Source organism: Rhea americana, unplaced genomic scaffold (genome assembly GCF_003343005.1).
Source record: "Rhea americana isolate MKP2758 unplaced genomic scaffold, rheAme1 scaffold_225, whole genome shotgun sequence".
Lineage (NCBI taxonomy): Eukaryota > Metazoa > Chordata > Aves > Rheiformes > Rheidae > Rhea > Rhea americana.
Window position 1 is genome coordinate 1,320,905 of NW_028186341.1, and position 25,411 is coordinate 1,346,315.

The window sequence follows — 25,411 nt, forward strand, 5'->3', positions numbered from 1 at the left end:
GGTTCACTCAGACGAAAATGTTTTTAATTTATTGATTTGTAAAATATGTTAAGGTGTGAATTGCTRGTTTAGTTGTGAATTTGTCTGAATCCCAGAAATGATTATGATACACACCAAAAGCTTCCTCCGTTGCCCTAAGAGCAGTCTCATTTATTGTCCTCTTCTGAAAAAGGTAGCTCCATCATGGGCAGTTCTTCTGTTATCACCGAAAACTGTAATTGTGAGCCTAAGTCTTGTTACTATTAGTAAAGGTGACCTGTTTATTGTGCTTGAGCTGGCAAAAGCATGTGGCGGTCAGGGGCTTGTCAACAGCATCTTGTTAAGCTACGTGCCAAGAGAAGGGGAACTAGTGGCTCTTGCATCATCTTTTCTTGGTCGATTGGTGTCTCACTGTTTTGCATCARCGTGAGATCTGGCAGTTCAAATATAGAGCTTTTGTTGCTGTTTACATMTTCTGTCATTTCTTCAGTAGAAGTAGGTGCCATCTAACGGCTTGGTGACTGTGGATAATAGAGACCCATAATGGAGCATGACATCAGGGTTTCACCCTCTGGTTTAGGCATCATGGTATAGATCTCTTAGTTTTTCTGATTTTATGGGATTTGTTTTGTGGTGTTTGTTCCAAACTTTTGGCAGTTTTAGATAATGTTCAGGAAAGACCTTCCATAAAATAGCTGTTGTGGCTAGCAGAATTTGCTGAGGAAGAGGTTCTTCACTCTGTGCAAAGAGTGGAATTCCCTATTTTGCTACTAGAAAGCAACTAGTGCTACCAGAAAGAGCATTTTCTAGTCTGTTTTCCAAAATTTCCAGTCTCAAAAAGAGCTTTGTACAGAACACAACTCCATTAAACTGAAATTTGCAAGTCAGGTTAGGTGCATATATTGTTTTAGAGGATATTATAATAGAAGGAATAATATATTTGAAAGAAAAAAAGAATACGCTTTAAAGAATATCATACCCTAAGACTGGAGATACTGCCAAGAAAATAAGAAATCTTTTGCTGAAAATTCAGGGAGTGTTCCTGCTGGTGGCAAAGCYGGAGTTGAAAGTGCCATGTACTTGAAGTTTCCAGTGAAGTGAATACAACCAGATGTCCTCCTGTCCTAACGTAATGGCCAAATCTCAGGTTTTTCTCAGAGTAGGTTCAGTCCTGGTGGGAATTGCAGTTGCAGTCAGTCTCACTCTGCAGTCAGCGTACTCTGTAAGAGCAACTCTGAGAGGTCCAGGAAAAAATAGTCAGATGTTTGTGTGATTGCCTCCAGTGACCAGATCAGTAGTACAGAGGCAGCCTGTCCTTCATTTGGTGAAGACACAGCTGTTTCTGTGGTTTCATTTGCTGTCTRCTCTAGCAAATTAATTGGAGGTACATTAACGGTGCTCCTAGCTGTGCTAATGACTGATTTCTCATAGTCGATGAGTAGCAACCTTGAAACAGGACTCAACTTTTGGACAGAGCTGCACCTGCAAATAACAGTATGAGCAAGGAGATGAAGTARGAGTGTAAAAAACTCACACTGAATGACCAAAATTAGTATTTGCAGTGAGGTGATTTAAACTGGAAGTGAAGTAGTAGGATGTGCATTAGCAGCACTTCTTCCAAAGCAGGTTGCTAGATGGACCAGACTCAGTGYTTCCTTAGCAGGGAAGCTGTGCTGGGGCCAACCCACCAGAAGAGAAGRGTATGACCATGGAAAATAAGGCTGTAACTCCCTTAAGCTCTAATGCAGGTAGGCTTTCATCCTGGTGGGCRTGAGAAAAAGGAAAAGAAGTAAGCACTGCATCTCTGTAAGCCTGCTACTAAATGATCTGCAAATAGAGCAAAATGTATTATTTTCAAATATGCAGCAACTATCCAAGAACCTGTTACTGATTAAAGCTGATCAAAGAATTCTTTGGATTCCAAATTATAGACAAACTATAGAAAAATATAGTAGTCCCTGCTTACCAGATGCTTATCAGCACCCATTGAYGTAAACAAGGCTCATTTTGTTGTTTTTGATGCAGATCTGATAAGATCTGTAGAATGTAAATCAGTTTGTAAACTTGTAAAGCGCTTAAATGAGATAAAAGAGAAAATAGTTTAACTCTTATAGGATGTTTACTGCATGTTAAGTACAATAAAATCRTGATTATTTGGAAAAATTTTATTAAAATATGCTATACTTAAAGTATGTTCTGTGATAATCTAAATTATGGAGGGTTTTTTGGAGTAAGTACTAGAGTGATTCTGGAAGTCTTACTGTATTATTATGTAATTTTATCTGTACAACCCTCTCGTGTCTGTCCAAAGTTCACAATACTTGCGTATGTGTGTGTAATATTTATGTTTATATATATAAAATTTCTTGCAGAACTTTTGGTTAAAAGGCTTTGCAGTCAACCTGTGGTTTGGTATAGTGAGTGTTRGAGGAAGAAAACCTCATTTAACCCGTGAATCAAAATAAATATTGAAGAGCTCCTTCCTTTGTAGGAAGGGGTCTTTCAGGAGAAAAAAAAAAAAGAAAGAAAGAAAATGGTAATTAAAAACGCAGAGGCCTGGTCTACAATGTCTTCTTACTTGATGGTCGCAACTCTGGTACTTACAGCGTTGCTCACTTTGTGGCATCTCCTGGTATGTTATTCTAGGTGCCGCTGCAAATGCTGAGGTAACATTCAGTTATCTGAAGCATTTGGGAAGTTTTTAGGTGGTAACTATGTGGATATGAGTGCATGCAGRTACTACCTTGTGCATAGCTAGTTTAATGTGAAATTTGTCGTATCTGTGCTACTTCTGTAAGAGTGAAGTGTAAACTACCGATTGACACCTCTTAGTGAAACTGCTTGGAGATTCACGCTCTGACTTATGAAAAAAACTTCTCTTTTTTTCCCTCTTTGCAGTTACTTCAATGAGAATCAATATCCCGATGAGGCAAAGAGAGAAGAAATTGCTAATGCCTGTAATGCAGTTATACAAAAGCCAGGTGAGGAGCTGATCATGGTGTGCTTTCCAAAGGCGGCTGCAATTAGATTTCAACACCTCCTGCTAAATTCAGCACCTCTCATTTTATGGCTATTACTAGCAATTTAGCACTCTCAACTAGTCGTAAGTATTTTCTTGAGCGTTCTATGACTCCTATCATTCAGAGGTGCTATACTTGGATGAACATGAAAGTCAATGCCATTTTAAAATCTAAATTCTCAGCAGTTGAGATGTGAAGCAGAAGTTTTGCATCTGAACGTTTCATTTAAGCAGTTTTGTAAGCGGTATTACTAGGAAAATAAGTATGTTCTGGTTTTTGTTCTTTAAGGTCAGTTATTTCAAAGTTCTTCTGTAACTGGTTAGTACTGATCTGAGAATTTCATAACATTCTGCAAAAGTGGGTTTTACTGGTTTGGTTTTACAGATGGGAAATCTGAGGTTCAGAGACTGAGCCTTACTGGAGATGGTAGAGCAGGTCCTCAGCAGAGTAGTGGGCCCAGCTTTCCTGTGTTTCTGTTTTCTTTGTAACTTTTGGAGAGGAGGCCTCAGTTTAGAATCCATGTCAACAAATTGCATTTTCTTTGCTCCTGGAGAAGCCATATTTGAGAGGGGAACGTGAATACTTGATGTGGTATTCATGAGCCCAGATTAGTGGTCACACCTGCCTTAACTTACTTTAACTCATCAAATATTTGCAGTTTTCAGGACTTATATTTTGGATTATTTAAAGCATATAYTGCTAGAATAAAAATCAGTGCAAATGAAATCATCTGGTCAAGCAGTACCAACTTAGATCAAGTTGTGTAGGGCTTTGTCTAGTTCAGTTTTGAATACCTCCAAAAATTGAGATTTTCCACCTTTCTGTTCCAATGTTGAGCACTCTTGTAGTGAAATAGTTTTTCCTAATATCTAGTCAGAATTTCCCTTGTTGCCTCTTTCTCTGTTGCCTCTTCACTGTGGAAGCAGAACAGTCTAGCGCGCAGAGCACCAAGGAGGCCAGGATTTTATTCCTGACTGTGTCTCTGGTTGGTTTAGCAACTTTGAACAAGCTACTTGAATGCTATGTCTCTGGACTGACTGATAAAATATTTTGGGTAGTACCAATGCAAAGCATTTAGAAATTGTTTAGGTACCTATTTCTCTGTTTTTCTGTCTTTCACTCATTCCGTCTCTCCTTACTTATTTAAGCTTGCAGGCTTCGTGTGCGTTGCCTGCTGTTGTAATTATATGAACATTTTGTATGCCAGACAAATTATTTTCAGATAAACAGCCTAAACGGGAGATTCTCGTTCTCACTGGGGATGTAGCTACATTAAACGTTTTACCTGGTGCCAAGGCCAGCTGAAGATGTTTCYGTGGGGTCCCTGCAATGCTGAATCCCTCCTGGCTTCCCTCCTTTGCACTGATAACTGTAGCTGGCTGGCGGTGGTTCAGATTTTTTTTTCCCTCTAGTTTAATTGTAACACTTCAATGATCTGGTTTCCATCATCCCTCCCCCTTCCCGAAAGGTAGAAGTTGCACTGGCCCCGTTGTGAGGGTRTGTGTAGTGATGTGGGAGAGGAAAGAAAGCAGACTGGGGAGCGGGACGACGAAATTTCTACATTTGTTTTGCTGCTGAAGACGACACCTTGTTGAACAGTACCCTTGTGGCACTTTGAAGGAGAACTAGCTCAAGGGTACGCAGTTTGTGCAGGGCTGCAAATTGAATTTGAGTTTTTTTTTTTTTTTTTTTTTTATTTTAAAGGAAATTACTTAGACTGAATGCTCTACAGCAGCTGCTAGCCTTCTTGTCTTTCATTAAAACAAATCCCACTTTTGAATCTCAGTTTTGTGCTCGAGCTAGAAGAGCAGCCCTCTATTCTCCCACAGCACTGGATTTAGTGGATTGAAGCTGCAAAGAAATTCCTGTGCTTCAGATTTTAAAAAAAGAAGAAAGGCTACTTTGTTTTTAGAGAGATATTTGGCATTTATTACCATAACATCTGGGCACAGTACTCTGGTTCACATAAAATTCACTTTATTCTCAGTTATTATAGCTTTTCATTGCTGTCTGTATTTCAAGAGTTTATCACATGCATAAAGGTCTGTGCCTACCTCTGGAACCTAGTGAGCCACAATGCTGCCATATTTTTTCCCTGTTTACTTTCATAGGAAAAAAGTTATCGGATTTGGAGCGAGTTACCTCCCTTAAAGTATACAATTGGTTTGCCAACAGAAGAAAGGAAATCAAGAGAAGAGCCAATATCGGTAATGTATCAGAGAGCCTGCTTTCAAGCTGTAGTACCTAGGCTTGTTCAGGAGAGATGGAAATTCCTAAGACTGCATTAATGACAGTACAAGAGGTTCTGGCATTCTGAAGAGAAACGTGGAACAATTTTTGAAGCASATTCCTCACTGTTCCAGATCTTTTCTAAAATGAGTAGGAATTCAAGTTACAAAAATCATCACCAATGCAGGAAAAATGATTGAAAACCAAAGTTAGAATTTTATCAGTGGCAGGAGAATCGTATTTCCCCATGCTCAGGCCCCCTTGGGTATCCCAAATAAAATCTGAAATAAAATCTTAGAATATCAGCATTGGAAATAAGGGAAATTGAGAATATTGCAAGTTCACTACCTTAACATGCAGTTTAAATGAAAAGTGGCTGTTGTGAAGAGCTTTTATGTGGTTGTAAGTTTTCTTGTGTCCAAGTTCCACTGAAATGTGCTTGTTTTTTCAGCCCAAACCTGGGGACGTCTTTCTCACTGCGGTCCCTGAGATCCCACAGGGATCTAAGAGTCCAGATGAGTTGTTTTATATCTCAGATACAGCCACCAGTACCAAATGTGTTCTGCAAGCCAACTTCTTATTCCAGTTATACCTGTGCCACCTTATTGCTTTCTGTGGTGTTGCACAGTGACTAATGGCTGGGACAAAATGAAAATACTTACGATCAGGCCAAAACAGAAACCACTTCCGAGCTGGCGCTGCTGGTCTGAACTTGTAAGAAGTACACCTCCTAATGCGAATGAACATTAGATGGTGTAATGAGAACAAACTCACGTTAGTGTGCTTCAACAGACTTGCGTAATGTCTGCAAAATGTTAGGTACCTACTTGGATGCTATGCAGAACTGAGTTTGCAATATCTACATGAGCAAAAATCAGTATCTGCTTGCTACCCAGTCTTTTTGCAAATGTCAGGTACGTGTTACACTCTTTTGCTGTCTGCTTTAGCAGAGGCTAAAGTTCTTTGCCACATTTGCTGAGAAGAAAAGTTTCCTTTTAGAGCATTTGAAGTATGTTTCGAACTTAATTGGAATTTATTTTTAAAAACAAAATTGTCTGTCAAAGGGAGGAAGGACAAAAGCAAAGYTAGTCCGAGGTGAGGGGAGCTAGAGCTGTATCTGTACTTTCATGTTATGGGGAGGAGGGGTGCAAAGAGGTTTAAAGGAACTAGAGGGAGCTTTGGACCCATGAATCATATTAGAAGATGAAGACRCTTGTGTTTTAAAAGCACTTATGGGATTTAAAATATTTCTCTGTTTATTTTCAGATAGTCATGTGTCCTTCCCCTCCCCCCCTACAAGTCCTGCTAATCCAAACTATGCTGGAAGATCTGCAGGGAGTGCCTTTGGCATTCTAGTGTGTTAGAAATTAATCCAATTTCTAATCCAAACCGCAAATAACCCTGTTAGCAGGGAAGACTTTCAGGCAAACTGGTATCTCCACCTGTGCTACCTTCCCAAATACTGGAGAGAGAAGGGAAAGAGGCTAAGAAATAACTCTGCTCCTCCAGCTGTTCCAACTTCTTGAAGAAATGATTACTTTTAATTACTCTAATGCATCAGATAAATTAGGGATCCATTTGCTTTTTTCGAAGAAGCAGCAATCCTGGAGAGCCATGGAATAGATGTACAGAGTCCGGGCGGTCATTCCAACAGCGACGATGTTGATGGCAACGACTATTCAGARCAGGTAAGTGTTGCAGCTCTGCCGCGTGGCCCCAAAAGGGAGAGTTTACGTGTGACCCATTTTGCCTCTCGCAAATCAGATGTCTCTTGCTTTTCTTTTGCTTGTATATAATTGTAATGGGGAAAGTGGAAGAGCACAGCTCCCCTGTTTGAATGTGTTGAGAAGCCAGTATTCACCCACATGGATTTATTGTCATACAACAGGACACTTGGCAAGTACGCAATGGGGAGGAGGAGGGAAGATGTTCAGAGGGAGGCAGAGAAGCAGAGAAGGTAGAAGAAGACAGGAGGATCTGCTCCAAACAAGCAAGTTACACCATTCACGCCACACGCAATGTATGAAAAATATCAGGAGAGTGTTAACTCACCCAGGGCACCATGCATAACCTGAGCTCTCCTTACCCCGGCACTGTCCTAGTTATTCACCCTCACAAAAGGATGTACAGGTCTTTTTAACAATTGTTCCGATATATCAGGCACTGACATGCTTCCCTGCAACACTAGGCATGTGTGTCCCTCTCGCATCTTTTATTTCCTTCTGCAAGAAATGTCTTCATTACAGCCTGGGTTACAGCTGTTTTAATTATTGATTATCTGGCACCCAGACAAGTACAGCAGTAAGCCCCTGCCCCATGCACTTTATAATCCCCTGTGTCAACCTTTCCCAGCAAGATACTGAGCACCCTCCTGCAAGGGGCTGAGCTCTCTCCGTTCTTACGGAGGTCTGTGAGCGTACCTTTCAGGAGCGTCTCAGGATCAGTCCCCAAGACACTGACAGACATAGGATGACGGGTGGGGGGCAAGGATTTGATAAAGATGAAAGTTGAYGTTTAGTTGGCCCCATACCTGCTGCGTATTGTTCTGCGACCATGTGCCACTATTTGGATTGTTTACATATTATCTGTCTGTCTTTTTTTCCTTTTTGCATTTTAACTCTTGCCTATTCTCTATTTTTCTTGGTTATTTTTAACCCTTGACAGCAACTTCTTTTTTAAATTCTCTAGCAAAAGAATACCCCTTCCCGCACTCTGAGCCCTCACCTACCCTAAAGTTGGTGACCCTTCCTCCACACACCTTCCTGACAGGTATTGCACCCCCTTCCCAATTTTCCCTCAGGTGTCAGTGTTGGCCAACCCCATCAGGGATGTGTGTGCTTGACACCAGTGGATTTATTGAACAATTCATTTGCTTGGTTCTGGTTTTGATGTTAGCTGGTTCACTGCTGTGCCCAGCATCTGGGGTGGGTTGGTTGGTTTTAATTGACTTGTTTGGGAGAAATTGGTAGGTCTCCTTCTTTAAGAGTCGCTGGTGGAGCATGTTAGCAATGGAGCATCCTGGAATGAGTCCCTAGCAGACTTGGCTGTGGCCCAATGYGGCAGATACCTGGCAGAGACATTCCCAGCCGCTCCGTTTCCGATGGGTATTTAGGCCCTTTTTATAGGTCATCACCTGGAAATTTGTTGGAAACAGACTTCAGCTAGCTATAGATGATGAGAGCCTGCTCTGAGACTGTTGTCAGATGTTTTAAAACTGCTGCCGAGCACAGTTCGTTCCTTGTCGGTCAGATCCAGGAAGTGATGAGGTGTTATTTAGACTCTCAAACTATATTTTTCTTTTGTGTGTTATCCAAAATTCTTTGAAAGAGAAATAAAATTAATACTAAAATTTTTAAAATCTTTGTTTATCGTACTTAAGCATTACTTTTCTCAGTAATTTAGCTAGGCTCCTCTGTGAAGTACAGTTAGACATAAGAAGCGAAGTGCATTAAATGGCAAGCTCTCCTGATGACCATTTAACATCCCGTAGCTGTTAAAACCATAAATTCTGTTTTCTACAGCAGCATTAAACTCTGGGTAAGCTTTAAAACACAAAGTTCACCCAAATACTAATGAAGTGACTAAAACTCCAGAAGGCAGAACTTTGTTTCTTACAATTTTGCCATGGTACAAATTATGCAAAGGACCTTGGAGTATGTGCGCGTGCTTAGCATTGTGTGTGCACATCACAGTATTTCCCTATATTCATTGTAAATGGATGGATTCCTTTAACCTCGGGGTCCTGCCTTTTCTGTCCCTCTCAGCATTTGCCACTTGCCATCTCGATTTAAAAATGTGTATTATTTTGCCAGTTCATCACATAATGGCTGTTGGAAGAGTGATAAATGTTTATCATTTCCTTTCTGGAAAAAAAAATCGCAAGATCATGGTGTGGTAAGTATTAGTACCCCGTTTTAAAGAGGGGTAAACACCTTGATTTTGCCCAAGTCCCAGAAGAATATATGTGACAGCTGGAATTACAATTGGGATGTTATTGGTTCTCATTCCTTTTATTTTGAACCAGGGTCTCTTTCTGGTGTAGGATCCAAAACGTGCATCCTTCTCTATAATGGTTCTCCTAGTTTAATCAGATCTGATCTGATACCGTGTGGCYGTTAGGCCCTTGGAGAAGGTAGCCCTTTCTGTTCATAGATTTTAAAGGTTTTCCTGCAGTCTGGCAGTGGCAAGGTGTCCCTGTTTCATTTCTGCTTGCTGAACATCACAGCCATCACCACAGTGGTCCTCTTGCAGCTGAGAGACTTTGCTCTTTAGAAAAAAGACACGGAGAAGTATATGGCACTTAGTTCAGTGGACTCAAGAACCTGGCAAATGTTCACCTAGATCTTGTGAGTTTTGGTAGATCCAGTCACTGAAATCACTGCACTGTTTTTCATAGCAGTCCAGGAGGTTTTCATGCTGGACTACATGTAAGTTTTTTCGTATACCTATGTGAGTTTAGTTTCTCCATAGGATTCAGACTCTCATTTTTGATAGCTACTGGTAGACTACGTTCTATAAATTTGGCCAACTTCCTTTTTAAAGCCATTTTTTACTTTTGACTGATCTAAAAATCTGTGAACCCCTCACCTGATAAATGAAGAAACACTTSTGTTATTGCTTTGGAATTATTATCTAATAATTTCAGTGAGTGTCCTTCCTTATTAGATCGTGAGAAATAGTGAATAATTGTTCTCTACTTACTRATTATTTGTAATAAACATTTACCGTATCAACCATCAGCCATTTCTTTTCCAAGCTAAGTAATCCTACTCTATTTAGTTTCTCCTCATATGGAAGCCATCCCATACCTGTTTGTCTTGGCTGCCCTTCTCTGTGCCTTTTCTAGTACTATTATGCCTTTTCTTAAGAAAGGATGACCAGAACCATGTACAGTATTCAAAATGTAAGCATAGCATGAATTTGTGCAGTGGGTAATGATTCCTATCTGAGCTTGGTTTTCTGCCATACATTGTGTGTCACTTTTCTCTGTATAATTTAATGTTTTCCTCAGAATACTCACCCCCCTTGCCCCACWTACCTTAGTCTGCACAGTGAAGGAAATCGGTCTTAAAATGATTTTGTAAACACTTTCTACCCCTGTATTGAACGTGTAGTTTGCTGCCCTTAGCCYGTTATTATATACAGTAGTTTTAGTCAGCTGGATTCTCTGTTTGTGGAGTAACGGTGCTTCTTTTTTTTCTCCTTTCCGCATACGCAGGATGACAGCACTAGCCATAGTGACCATCAGGACCCCATTTCATTAGCCGTGGAAATGGCAGCGGTAAACCACACCATCTTGGCATTGGCCCGGCAAGGAGCCAACGAGATCAAGACAGAGGCTCTAGACGACGACTGATGCAGAGAAGGGGGAGGGTCAAAGCAAGAAGTAACTTAGTTTTAGACGTAGCACCTTAGCAGACTTTCCTCAGTCCTTAATATGTGTTCTTACAGTATAACTTTGCAGTTTCTTGTACGTCAGTTAGCTGTTAGGGTCTTGTTCTGTGAAGATGGCATGGTGCCCTCAGCCTTTGCATATACTCTCTCAGTATTAATTCCCAATAAATAATCAATCAACCAACCAACCTCCCTCTCCCAGCCCCAAGTGGCTAGAAAAATCTTGCTGCTCTGTCTTAGCATTCAAAGTGCTTCCAGGTATTTTAGACAGCCCTCAATTACAAGTCTTAGGCTACACTTAAAACCTTGGATACCCTTAGACATCGTGTAAAAATAGTCTGTACGCTTTTCCTTCTCTGAGACTGAAAGGATGCAAGCTGAGGTAGTGGCACAGGGTCGATGGACATCAGATTGGGAGTATCAACAGAGAGTAAAAAGAACACTAGAAACCCCACTTCAGCCTGGGAATAAATAATTTCCAGCTGCAATAAGCCGTGCCTCACTGATCATACAGTGACTTGATATACTTTTGGGTGCTGTGCTGAGAATGTCCATTGGAAACACATTCACATATTTTGGTTGATGTTCACATATTCAACACAGACATCCTCTACTCTCACAAGCTGCGTGGCTTGGTGGATAAGTACTGCCTTCTGCCTCTGGGACCATGATTGAAGCCCAGCCTGGGATCATATGAAAAATGAGCTGAATGTCTAATGGACAACAGTCCACTTCTCAAAACCACTATTCATTATTTGGCATGGCTAGCAGTGCCTGCTCAGAAGAGGTCTAGACTCTATTGATCTGTCATTAACAATTTCGCGTTTTATTCTTCCTCTCACCTTTTTTTGCCGCCCTCCCTCCCCACTTTGCCACTTTCAAAAGCAATGTTTTCCAGGAAGGTAATCAGGTCATAAAATGGGTGAGTGAATTTTTACAAATCTGTGTATAACTAATGCCTACATTCTGACTAAGCCTGAAAGATTATTGGAGAACTTTTGCACCTGACCRTTGCTAATTAACCATCATAGTATAAATATTCTCCTAAATATGGACTTTTGGGTTTGTTTAAAGGCAGGAGGATCTCTTACATGAGAAATGGGGTGTGAATGTTTTGTGTTCTCTTTACTCTGTCCTTGTTAAGATGTGAGAAAGCTATACTGCTACGAGCAATTTAATTAATAATTGGAAGCCATACTGATAATGGATGTGGTAATATTTGTAAAGCAAACCTACTTTAAGTAGCAGAAACTAATGGAATAGTTTTCCTTGATCATATGTAGCACTTTTGTTACTTTTTTCTTAAAGATATTTATATTTGATAAGTCTTTTTTTTATCATTTGAGAATTCAAAATACCAAACAGCAAACTTGCATTACAGAGTCACCCTGTGATCACCTTGTCATCTAGTATCTAAATGATGAACTGTGTGTGCATCTAAGAAAATTACATCTGCTGGCATTGTGTGGAAATGATCTCCTGGCATCCTGATAAAATGATATGTTGCTGCCGGTAAGAGGAAACATTTCAATGGAAACAGCACGGGAAGTGTTAGAGACGGGCAGGACTGCGTTAYGTTAGAAAAAGAAGAAAACTGTGTAAATTTTTGTATGTAGCTATATAAAAATTTCCATAGTGTTTCTACAACATTCCATTTTATCTTCCCCGTTGGCRTGGGAGTAGCGTGAGAGGGGACGATAGCTCGGTTCGGACGGATGGGTTTCCTTTTTTTCTCCTGTGCGCTTGCRAAGGTGGAGGAAAAGGAGGGAAGTTGCTCTGCCGTGGTTTGCTCGCATGCCTCCTCCCTTCCTCGCCCTTGGCTACCAGGTAGCCTTGCAAACTCTGCGAACGGGGCTCGTCAGCGCATTTTTAGCCAGCCTAAACCCCTGCAASGCACAGGCTAAACTAGATCATCTTCACATCTGTTAATCTTGCGAAAATCGCTTAGGTGAGCGTGGAGGAGATTTTGTGCGTTCAGAGGGCACGGAGTTGGCACCTCTTTGTCTCGGTACCTTCGAAGATATATAGGTAGGGCTTGGCCCCGTCTTTCATTTATGGATTTCATTGGAAAATTTATGTGCTTTCCTCAGATATAGATCACTGGAGCAGAATGAAGCCGTCCTTTTCTGTTTTATTACCTTTCTTGAGTAGGCAAATTCATAAGTAGCATCAGGGCAGACTCAGGAAAGAAAGAAATTGGATCAGCTACTATTGCACCAATGTAGTTTTTTTTTTTAATTATTTTATTTTTTTAGTGTGTATATCAAGAGTGTTATGGTGCTAAGGAGTGAAAGGAGGGGAGGGAGCTTTTATTTCTATTTTTGCACAGCAGAATGATCGAGCAAAAACTATAGCCTTAGTGGAATTTTACCTACTTATTCATACTACAGTCACACACCAAGCTGACAAGCAACATCCACGATTTATTGTAAGGAGATTTTAATAATCGATGGCCTCTTTATGTTGGGATTGCCACCACCATTTGTTCTGGCTGTTTCATTTTAAAAAGAACAGACTCAAACTGTTGGACAGCTGCAATTTTGAAAGAAATATTGCTTACTATAGTGTCTTAAAAAAAAAAAGTCATTGTTTCCAGTATTACCTCTTTAAAGCAATAGGGAAGAATAAAAACAGGGCTAGAATGTCTAGATCCTAAATACTGGTCCATTTGATGCAAGATCAAAGTAACACTGCTAAAATTGTATATTTATGCCATCTAATGTGGAATAAGCTGGCCTTAATTCTGTCAGTCACTGTCAGATACCTGCRGGTCTCATAATGCATCAGGATCCAGCCTGAAGGTTAAACACATAAAACACTTGTGAACGTCTGGAGATTGGCAGATCCTCCTCGGCTGTAGCTTCCTGGTAAACAGCAGCTTGTCACTCTCCTCTYCTCACCAGAGAAGATAACAAACGTGGGGAATCAGTCGTGTTAAACAGACGACGCTTAGTTCCGTGGTGGGTTTGGGGTTTTTTTCAGCTGGCTTTGCCCCTGTCTGTTTTGGCTTTTTTTTGGCCAAGAGGTACGAGGAAAGAGTTAGATTTTGACTGTCATCAGGATGCTGATGGCAGCTTATTTCCTTTATTCTGGAAGTTCATAGTGACAATTCAGTTGACTGATAACTTTCCAGTTTGATGTGAATGAGCTTGAGTGGAGCAAACACTGGTGAGATGGTGTCAGGAGAAACGCTCCAGATCTTGAGTAGCTGTGAGAATTGGTGGAGTGAGTGTCCTGGAGTTCAGCCTTTGCTCTAGGTGTGTTTCCACAGTATGGARGTCCTGTTTGTGTTTCTGTCTCTGGATTTTTATGAAAGTTGAGCCTCTTTTGTGGCATTACATTACAGTAGCAACTTATTGTAACTGGTTTGAAATTACTGCAATTTGTCCTCATGTGTTTTCCATTGAAATGATCTGGTGGCAGATTAGAGCTACCTGTTTGTTCTGTGAATAGCGAAGAAGATACTCAAGATACTCTTCTCCTGTGATGTGCACAGRTTGCTTTTAACTTTGTAGAGTAAGTTCTGGTTGATATTTTGTGGCTCATAATGTCCTTAGTACTTGAGTCATTGTCTCCCACCATCTTTTTAAAACAACAATTTCTACCTCCACTTTTTTATATTGTTTTGAATTCTCCCTGTCTTTTTCCTGAAGTGTGACATCCCAGATACTTGCAAAAGCTCAGTTAGCTGATGAAAATAAACAAACATAGCAACAAGCAGACATACGATTCTTTGTCACCCTGGAGTTGTAGAGACATCTTCTAATACCCTACAAACAGGCACGTTGTTATAGCATAATTCCGTTACTCATATGTTGGACATGGCTGAGTTGACCGTGAGTCAGCAGCATGTTCTTGCAGCAATTAAGGCTAACAGCATACGGGGCTGCGTTAGGAAGAGCAGTCAGCAGGACAAGGAAAGTGAGCAGTGCCCTCTCTCCATCATTTGTTAGACCACATATGGGGTACTGGGTCYGGTGTTGGACAAACAGGAGGACGTTCATCGTAGGGCCACCACAGGCTGCTGCACGTGCYAGGCAATGAGATGCTGAGAGAGCTGCGTTTGTTTGGACTGGCTCGGGGGAGGATCTTGTTTTGGTCTTCAGCTATCTTGTGGATGGTTTAAGAAAAAAACAGAGCCAGATTGTCAGAGGCACCTAGAAAATGATGACGGGCAACGGGCACGGGTTGCATTAAGGAAAACTCCAGGTGAATCTAAAGAGAAAAATGTTCACGCTGAGGATGGTCAAACAGTGGGACTGCGGCCAGAAAGGTAATGGGAAAAGTCAACTGGACAAGGTTGGGGGCATAGAGACCCCCAGAGGTCCCTTGCAACCCAAATTATTCTATGATTCTGGATATAGTTGCTCAGATCAAGAAGGTGTTTTCTAGTTCTGATTTCTAAGTGTTAACCTGTTTAAAGATATTCTGATTTTTTTTTATTTCACCTATTCATAAAAAGTTATTTTGCCTGTTCTCCCATAAGAGATGAGCTTTATTGGCAGAGTCTGGCTCCAAGTTCCAATCAAGCCATAAGWAATAAATTTCATAAATTACCTACTCTGTTTCTGCGCTTCTTCAGGGGATTGTGAATTATTTTATTTGTTCCATTGGCTAACATCAAATTGATCAAGTTTTCCATGTTTTCAAAACAGCTGTGCTACAGCTCAGTTTTAGCCTTCATTTGGTCTTTTCCTTGTCTTGCTGCTGTGAGTGGCAACTTCAAAACTACCACGTAGCTGAACATAAAAGTGGTAAAATTGTAGCTAATTTAAACTCAGTGGTGACTATTACGATAAGCTTGTTTGATTCAGGAAATCCGTAATTGTGGATTATCAGAAGCTGGAATGCTGTAGGTGGGAAAGAGATGCATTATACTTGCTTGGATTCTCATCGTCTTTCTGCACGTCTCTTCTCTTGGACACTGCTAGAGAAAACGTACTGAACCAGACAAGTTTCAGGTCCAATTTGGATGTTACTTTGAGGTGAAATCACAACTTGACAGTATAGGATGGCGTTGGATGAATTAGCCTCCCAGATGTTACTTTGCCTTTAAAGTGCAGAGGAACGTGGAGGTGAGTTCGCTAAGATTTTTCAGTTCCCTTATGCAATATAAAAGCTTTTCTCTCGCAGTGAGATGCTGTTTGCAACGAAATAAAATGAGAGCATCCTGCTGGCCTTCCTCCAGGGTCGTTGAGTCACTCAGAGCCACACGGTAGTTGTAGCAGGGTTTCATAAGGAAACGTTTGTTTTTCTTCACAAGAATAAAACTGGCAAAATTAGTATAAAAGTTTGCAAAACTCAAAAGTCACTGCTCCTGAAGCACTTAATGCAAGATTTTGCTTTGCTTCGTGTCACATCAGCTTAGATACAGAGCTGCATTCACACCTTGCTCTCCAAATTATTAGGGTTCAGTGGGAAGCTTTGTCCATGGTACTAGTAACTGTGGATATTTAGAAGGGAAAGATTTTTTTCCCCTTTTTTCCTGAGAATTTCAGGTGGTAGTTTTCATAAAAGGAGTGTGTGGGTCCCAGCCGGAGCATTGCGTAGCCCTCGTTTCCCAGAGTTCATCAGCTTCTTCCAAATCCACCGGATTATTATCAGCAAACTGTGGGGATTTTGTTTAAATAAACCTCGCTCTTACTTCAGCCAGGGCTTCCCACCCAAGTAGCTCTTGCATTCCTGGAAGTTATTTTACCTGGTAATAGTATTTTGATCAAAGGCTTAAGCTTGTAGGCAATAATCTTGAGTTTGTAGGCAATAATCTTGAGTTTGGTGTAGCGCTTATCGTTTGGCAGCAATCTTTGTTGGTAGGCTTGGTCTTGCAAACTGTGTTGTGTGTCGGTGATCTAACGTCGTATTCGTCCTTACGAGGCAGCTGTAGGTTTTAATGTGTTTTAATGCCTTTTAGTCGCAGTCGTCGGGGTCGTATCGTGATCCTGGCTAATTTAGTGGAGTTCTGTGAAGTTGGGCATTTTCACTGTGATTTCTTGGAAGGGATAGTTGATGGCCTGACCAAAAGTACCTTGCAGTTCCCAAGGAGATGAGTTGCGGAGACATGTCAGAATAGAACATTCCCCCCTGGGCTTTTGTGCAGCTTGGGATATATACTCAGGATTTTGAACCTATTGGCCAACAGGCATTTGGCAAGCTGAAAAGCATAGCCCTAAACCTCTCCTTTTAATTTCTATTAGAGTTGTCTAATTTATGGGATATAAACTGTCCAATTTAAGATRTTGCACATTAATGAAAAAAAAGAGGCATTCTAGAGGTGGCAGCTATAAAGTAGAATTTAAAATACACAAAAATTATTTTTCTCCTTTGTGAGAAATGTGTTATAACTAGAAAGGTGGACTTGGTCAGTTTGAGGACTGTTGGCAGATGGCAGCAGTCATTTTGATGTTGGTTTTTGTCCAGCAAGTATAAACAAAGAAGTGAAAATATTCTTGGTGGCACCGGTGAAACAGAGGTGTGAGGAGAAAAATCCAAATGTCTAAGGAGTGGTTTATCCCTAACCTTGGCCTTAGGTTTTATAACTCCGAGGCAGCGCGGAATTGCTCGTCCCTGCCTGATTCCACAAAGGCGACGGTCGAACGTACGCGATGCAGCGGCTCGGGTGGGATCGGCACAATTACAATATAATCGCTACAAAACTWCGCTGTTTTCCTCGAGCTGCTTCTACCACAGTCTCTTTATGAAAATCCATTTCATATTTGAGCTCCTACTTAATGRAAAAAAGTAGCTAAATACTCGTAGCCCGTGATGTCTGCCCGTGCCCGTCAGCGCCGTATCTAGGAGGTTGTACTGACAGCTTACGTCGTGGAAACAGAAAAGGACTTGCCGTTTCGCATGGGGAAAACCCACAGAACATCTTTAAATGCTCCTTTTTTGATCCAGAAAACTGAATAACGTGCGATAGCTGCAGCATCATGCTCTTCCCTGTTCTTTCCAGTAAGCTTCAGAGTCCTCTGGCCAACAGCTTAGGCACGAGGGAGCCGATACCGTTGAACTGCAGTGAACTGTGTAACGGGCCTCTGATGYTTCCGTATGTCCAGTGCATCTTGCGCTCAGCTGCTTTGGCACAACGTTCTCTCCGGACCATTTATTCCCTCTTCCCCCTTTCATTAAACGCAAGCGGCTGTATTCTGCTGATCCAAACATACGGCACGGTTCTGCTAAATCTTTTCAAAATGTAGCCAGAGTAATTGGGTTGGGTAGGATAAATGCATAGGCGTATGGCAGTAAAAAGAATGGCAGCTTTTTGGGATGACTGGGTGTCCTCCTGACGTGTAATTAGCTGCTTTAGAWAGATGGGGATTGGCATGGTCATAATTAAAAGGATTTCTCTCTTTTCTGTGATTGAAAACAGAAGATCATCCACCCCCCGATTCCCTTTAATACCAGTGTTGTTAGTGACACTTGGAACAGCTACTCCGTAAACGTAAATAATGACCAACATGTTCCTAATGACAGCTTACAATAGCTAGCCTGAAACTGGATTTAATTTTCTGTGCAAAGATGCTTCTTTTCTTGTCTTGTGTTTTTGATGTGTTTTTATGGTTTGGGGTTTTTTTGCCTCATGTATGCTTTGCTTCTCAATGAGTTTCAGCAGCAAAACTAAYGTTTAGTTCTGTGCAAAATGTGATTACAGGTTACGCTGGGCTCCGGTTTAGTTCTTGCCTCGTTGCTTGATTGTAGAGGTGGCGTAGGGCRGATCATCAGCCACAGTGCAGGACTCCGTTGCGCTTCTCGTCCCACGTTTTCAGCCTGCCCATGGGTAGAGATGGCACCGTTAGCCTCCAGCTCCCRATGTATGCAGAGAATGTAACTAGCTCCGCTGGGCCACTGCAGGTTGTCTTTTGTGGACTCTCATTTTGGAAACCTTAGCAGCAGTTGTGTAGAGCTGTACTGTCCAAAGCTGTCTACTGCTAGCATGGTGTGGTGGTTTGAGTTAGCCCACCTCTTCCTGAAGATACCTCAAAGTAGCCTGCACCTGGATTGTTTGCTGGACACCTATACTTGCTGTCCTAACCATGCAATGGGACAGAATATTTGGTGGTGACCTAAAATAATGTTGTGATCTTTCTGTGATACGTTGCTAGATGCTGAAAAAATACCTGTCGTAGGGCGTTATGTGCCTTTCCATCGTATGCTTACGTGAGAAACATTATCTGCTGGTTGATCTTGAGCACAGCAGGGCCTGTGCTCCATTTTTGCCCTCTAACTCCTTGACCYTTTTTTTCCATAGTGCTGTTTCCTTGCTATAATTACTCGCTAGACAAGTTTATGAAGCTTCTTTAACATGGAAAGATGCATATAGCTGCTTAGGAGGCTTASGAAAATGAGCAGGTGCCTAACTCCAGCTGACTTGCAAAAGAACTTAATTTACTTAGTCCCTTCTTTAAGTCCTCCAGTTACCTTCCAGCTCCCTTGCACTGAAATACTTGTTTAAATCTCATCTCTTGTCACTGTGGATCCAAACAGACCTGCTGCCGGTCACGGGTACTTCCATTCTTCCAGCACCGCTACCACTGGTGGTACTACCCTCACAGTAGCAACTGTAGGAACTTCTTCTCTAGGATAGAAATTTTTAGATGTTAACTGCCTGCTGCTGTCATGGCCTCAATTCAGCTTCCTGTGCTTCTCTCCCCCATCCCTTCTCTTTAACTAAAGTCTTCCATGTTGTGGCAAGATGGCATATGTAGCTTAACTAACACACCTCTCTAATTAAGAGGTTGACTTTAGCCTTCTGAGATATATTTTACATCATTTGAGATTTAAAAATACATTTTTACTTATAACGGTTTCCATCAAATTGCTCAAGGAGGGCAAAGAGATAATGAAAGTAAATTATTAATTAATCTCTCTCACTCARTATATTCCATTAAGAATATTAAGAAAATATCCCATTCCTCAAAGCTCATCTGACTTTTGTGATGCTCATTTTTAAGTCTGTCTGCTGATAAAGTTGCTGCTATCTCTCTTTGACAGGACTGTAGTGACAGCACGGAAAACGTCCTTCAAGAGCTAACCAGAGCCAGGGACTTAGCGTATTGACTCACTGATCAGGTTTTCCTGTACCACAGTGCAAGGCATTGCATTTGTGCATTATGAGGAGTAAGCAGATCTTTTTGAGCCCAAAATGACATAGTCTTTCCCTTGGCAAGTCCAAGATGCCTTTAAATCAAAAGGTTGGATGCGTTTTTGGAGTAGAAAGTGGCATCTCGCCTTTTTGCCATGGGTGAAGTGGACTCAGTTTAGGTGGGACGACAGTGGATCCAGAATGGCAAAATGAAGAACTGACCTGTTGCCGAGAAAAAACAGCTGCATTACACAAAATACATAACAACTAATTGCGACGGGTAAACATTTAATTTTAGATACTTTATTGCTGAGACACTTGAAGTAACTTATTGAATGCTCTGAAAGCTCCAGCGTGTATTTCTTTTTGCCAGTGCGTCTTTACGGCACACCACCTAGCGTTGTGGAGTACGTTTAGGCGGCGTTACTGGACATTGGCAGGTGTTTCCATTCTGTTTGTTGCAGGGATGGTTGTCCATTTGGGTCTGTTAAAAAGACTTGCATCTTCATACCCAGCTGCTCGTCAGGTGGTGACAGTTCAGTTCTGTGACTCTTCCTTTGGTGCTCCTGTGTCTCCAGGGGCTTGGAGGCAAGAAGGAGCTACGTGGAGTTAGGGAGCAGATCCACCCWTTTGTAGAGCTTCCAGAGTTTATATCGGTTGAGAACCTGCCCCTAGATTTCATCAAAACTCAATTAATTAGTGCTGGATTTGTAGCAGAGCAGGAACAAAACCACCTTTCTGTTGCCTTTTTGGTAGCTGAGTGGAATAAGCTTGAAAATGAGGCAGCTGGTTTGGAAATGTAAAGGAACTGGTGGCGAGCGTGTGGACATTCAGAAGGTGTCTTCAGATGCGTTGAAAGAAATTTATTCTGTTAATGTTTATAAATCCATTGGTTATAAATGGTAGAATTTGTAAAGACTTGTGCGGAAAAGGCAGACGTTATCAGTTAGGTAGGGTAGGAGTTTGGGGGGGATTTCTTGTCGTTGTTGAGGGGTTTTTTGCATTTGGAGGGGCCGGATGGTTCATTCCTCTCATGGGATGAATTAGACAGCAGAGGGGTTTTGCGTCGGTGGTACGGGAGCCCTTACGGTGTGCAGGGTCTCCCTGAAGGGTGAAAGACTTGGTCCCTTCTGGCCTTAATTCTTAAATTCTGATTCCAAAGAGGTAGAGTTGTCTTTTAATCTCGCAGTTATAACCTGCTCATAGTATCTGGTAAGTTGTAGCGATTTAAGTACTCGAGGGGTTCTCTGCAGCGGGAACTTCTGGAAAGTGTGACCGTCCATCGGGGAACACACTGTGCCTTACGTCCCTAAGCAACCTGGAGTCCCACTTCTGTAGGATAAAGAAATACCCTTATAGACTTTATTCTTCTGCCATAACGGGAACCGAACAAGCGTAGTTTCGGTAAAAGGTGGTCTGTGTATGCTGCCATGTTTCTTAGATTTGCGTTCCTGGGGCACGTTTAACATAAAAATCACCTAATGGGGGGAGGGAAGAAAATCCCGATGGGTCACGAGCGTTTGCTTGCAGCTGCAGCGCCTCCAGCAACGATTTTTGCAACTAGTTGTATCAGTAGCCAGTGCTTCAAAAAACATCCCGGCCACCAGAGCTCCTCGCGCTAGACCGATGCCTCCTCTTGAGATTGTTTTATTTCCTTGAAGGGCGTCCGGGCGCGTGCTCTGAGCTGCATCTCTTTCAGCTGCTCTGAGCCATTCGTGTTCYTCTGAAGTTGCTTCTTGTCAGTACCGGTAAGCGACTTCCCCAAGCTGCAGTTCTGTTTCTTGAGGAAAACTGTGTCTGATGTCTTTTGCTCAAGCCCGTTCGCACCTTCGTAATCCTCTTTTCCCTGGTTTACCGGTGATTTTTCTTATACTGAAGTGCTCTGCCCTGAACCCAGTGTTCATAAGGTCCAAATAAGCAGTAAACGTTATTTCCATCCCAGTAAGAAGGTGACCCAGGCAGCCCAGGGTAGTACTGAACTTCAGATTTGGTTCGGTTTATTCCCATAGTATATTATGGATTTGATCTTTTGAGCTTTGTGCCAGCCAAAAGACATAGGGAGCTTCTTTCGCATACTTAGTTAATGGCATTCGTCGTAGTTTTGAACCTTAGATTAGCAAATCGGGATCGGTAACTGTGGGTCCTGCGCGGCTTCCGCCRGTTCCCGTTCTTCTCTCTCCCTAGGGCAGGCGCTGCTTCGCCTTCGCCGCCTCCAGCAGCGCTTCGACGGTTCGATGGTTTTTAATTCCTTTCGTAGCACTTGGGTCCACGTCAACACCCATTCACCATTGCTCTTGCTGGCGGATGGTGCTGTATCCGTTGCCTCCTTGAAGTCTGGATGTATATTGTCTGCAGTGAAGCATAAATGTGAAATATTTTCTAGAGCCTACTCTGACCATTTAAAAAGAAAAATTCACCTCCTAAATCCAGTCAATTTACAGCAAGTTGTTCTTTGCTTGCAAACTCCTACGTGAACTAATGTAGCTCCGAGGTCTCGGACCATGGTTAACGGCGAGGGACAAGGCGATAGCAGGGTTTTTTTTTCCCCCTTTAATTTTATTTTTTTTTCTTGCTTGCACTTAGTATTGGGAGCTGTCTTAACCGGAGCAGCTGCTTTTCTTGGTTAGTCTGTTATTTCTTGGCCTTTCAACGCGAGGTGTTTGGCCGGGCGGCGCAGACTTGCGGCGGTGGAGGCCGGTCGTGGTCGGGGCCGTCGCTCCGTCCTGGCGAGCGTGGTTGGCGGCCAGGGCAGCGCTAGGATGTTTTGGATTTTTTTCAATTGTTTTTAGATGTGAAGATGATTGGGAAAAAAMCCTGACCCGAAACCACGTTTCCAAATAGACAGGGTGAGGAAAACGGCGCTTGGGTTTTGAGCTTCCCGTCTTTGGAGGTTACCCGTTGAACCTGCTCTTCCTCTTGGCTTCTGCATCGGTCGCAGACGTCGCCTCGCGGCTCCGAGCGCCGGTGCTGCAGGCCCTGGCCGTCGGCCGGGGAGGAGCGGGTTTGCCGTACCCCGAAAGCCGAACCCCTCGCGCGTCGCTTTGGGAGCTGGCGGCCGCGGCGGCGAGGTTCTCTCTGAACCTCCTCTGCAGCAAAACCTCCCCGAAAGCCCGGGAAGGGCAAAATATGTGCAGTACATTTTTTTTTATATATATATTTTTTTCCTTAGTGTCAATTTAAAAAGTGCCTAAGTGAGTAACAGGACTCCAGGGTGAGCGAAACATCTGTAACTTTGTCGGGCGGCTCCGGTTTGGGGCCTTTGTTCGCCCCGGCGTGGAGCCCGCGGCGCCGCCTCTTCCTCTCTTCCTCACATCTCCCAGCTTAGAGCGGTGGCACCTGCCCAGCGTTTTGTCAAAGCAGCGTAACTCGGGGGCRGGCGGGTGTAATCTGGGAAACACCCAGGAGAATTTTTGTGGGGGGTCAAAAAACAACAATGAAAAAAAATAGGTATCAGCGCAAGTTTAAGAAAAAGATTGCATTAAAGGAGATTTTTTTTCTGACTGTAGCAAAAGGAAATATAAAGTGACGMTGTTCAGATGTGTTGGTCCCACTTCACCGGGTTCCGAAAACGCAGTCAGGCCCCATGGAGACGTTTTTATCCCGCGTTAGGAACAAAACGCTGTTTTCACCCCGACAGCGGGGTCGGGAAGGTCCTCGGGGCGCGAGGCGGAGAGCGGGGTCGGCCCGCAGCGAGCTGGGGGCCAAGCGGGAGCCGGGACGCGGCGCTGGGCCCTCGCCCGGCCCTGGAGATGCCTTTTATCTTGTTCTATTTTATTTTATGTTCTCGGGGGGGTTTCTTTTCGTACCCCACGCCCCCAAGCGAAGYGATTGTCTGTAGCCGTGGCGAGACGCGGCGGCGAGAAGCGCCCCTGCGTCTCCCGTGCTGTAGGTGTCCTGCCTACCTCAAGAGGGAAACGTGGTGTCCGAGGGTCCGACCTACCTTCACGGGCGGGGGGGGTCCCCCCTTATTTTTTGGCGTCAGCACTAGCACGTGCACGCACGCACGCACACACACACATACACACACACACACACACACACACACGCACTGGAATGTATCTTCTCCCCTTCCCTCCCCGATCTCCTCTTGACCTGGTCCTTGCTGTAGCCACCACCAACTCCTCTTGCAAATTGGATGCTGCTTTAAATGTGAAAACAAATGTTCGAGAAGCTATAAAACCTGAATGAAAGCTAAAGCTGAATTTATAAAGCCTTGTTGCATATGAGCCAAAAGTGCAAAAAGCTCTATATAATGAACTAACCTGCCACTCATATAAATATAAATATATATAAATATATTAAAATCAGACTGTTCTACAAAATTGTGTATTTGTATTTTTGTGTACGTACAATTTTCTGCTAAGCAGAAGGAGGATGTAGTATAGGATGATGTGAGAAGAGATTTGTTTCGTTTCGTTTTGTTTAATCATATTTCTTGGTTACTTATTTTTGTTAACATCCCGATGCCCGTCTTCGTCTTATGTGTATGACACTGTTCGAGAGATGCAGCCTCCCTCTCCCGGCGGGGCCGCGTGCGGCGGGGGGGGCAGAGCTGGGTGCCGGGGCGCCGGCGGCTCCTTCCCGCTCGGCGCCGGCTTCCCCTGCGCCCTTTGCTCCCTCCTGCTATTTTTTTTTTTTTTAATTTTAATAATTTTGCTTTTTAATTCCTACTGTTGAGTTTGAACCGAATTTTGGCCCGGGGAGAGCGATGCTGCATCTTTCCACGTGGGGCTCATATTTATAACAGTGTGTAATGACTGTAGCAAAAGTCCTTGTTTCCATATGTGAATGGACAGAGAAACAAGTGCTCTATTGTATTGATTAAAAATAGTTCAAATGAGTCCTGTATCATTGTATCTCCTATTCTGGATTAGTGCCTTTTGGACAGTAGACTGTTCTGTAATTAAAAATGTAGTATAACTGCTTTTTTGTACAGTTTTGTTTTAATAAAACTTTTTTTTAATTTGTGTTTATTTTAGTATTGTACCTATTAGAAAAATAAAACCGTATAACTCAACAATGCTGGCCTGCCGCTAGAGTCCTTTCCGGGAACTGCTGCCGCGGGGCTGCGAAGGCCCCGGAGAGGCTTCGGCCGCAAGCGAGACGCAAAACGCAGCTCTAGAACGGTGGAAGATTTTCTTTTTTCTTCATGACTTTTTTATACTTAAAAACCAGGAGGGCGGCTGCGAAGGACTTGCCGGCGCTTCCTTGTGCCTGTGGCTGCCTCGGTGGGAAAAATTCCTCCTTCTCGTTATTTTTTTTAATGCCGGAGCTTCCCCACTGCTCTGGGAGGAAAGGAGCCACTCAGGCTCTTGGAGTGGGGCTAGTAACTCCCCCCTTTTTGTTGCTTTTCCCCCCCGCATTTCCCTCCCCCAAGTTTCCCGGTCGCTGATCGAGTCCCCGCACGGTCGCTAGCGCAGTYGCTACCTGTAAGCGATGCCCACGCGGCCCCCAACGACCTCCCGTGTCCCGGCTGCGGAAAAGAGTTTTATTTTATTTATTTTATTTTTTTTGCGATACCGACTGCGTTAGTGAAGCCCAGGCCGCCCACCTCTAAAGAAGATGTTTATTTAGGTACTGCAGGTATCATACAATAGTACGGTAATTTAGTATTGTACAGAAATAATTAAAAACTTTACAGCTCATTACAAAGTATCTTTGGATTTTTAGCTCTTTTAAAGTACATGCTTAAAACCACAGTGTGAAT

General features: G+C 42.8%; 1 protein-coding gene across 9 annotated transcripts in view; it reads left to right on the forward strand.

Moving 5' to 3' along the window:
- The window catches only part of HMBOX1 (homeobox containing 1), a 94,987-nt gene extending 70,260 nt beyond the window's left edge, over positions 1 to 24,727 (forward strand). For 2 of the 9 annotated variants that reach the window (XM_085305650.1, XM_085305651.1), the window contains exons 7-11: positions 2,878 to 2,960; positions 5,111 to 5,206; positions 6,822 to 6,916; positions 7,117 to 7,248; positions 10,447 to 24,727. In XM_085305650.1, coding sequence (XP_085161776.1) covers positions 2,878 to 2,960; positions 5,111 to 5,206; positions 6,822 to 6,916; positions 7,117 to 7,248; positions 10,447 to 10,584 — 544 coding nt within the window. In that variant the 3' untranslated portion in view covers positions 10,585 to 24,727. Of the gene's footprint in view, positions 1 to 2,877; positions 2,961 to 5,110; positions 5,207 to 6,821; positions 6,917 to 7,116; positions 7,249 to 7,916; positions 7,998 to 10,446 lie in introns of all 9 variants that reach the window. The other 7 variants (XM_085305656.1, XM_085305654.1, XM_085305652.1 and 4 more) reach the window with 7 other exon arrangements.
- Positions 24,728 to 25,411: the final 684 nt, after the last annotated feature.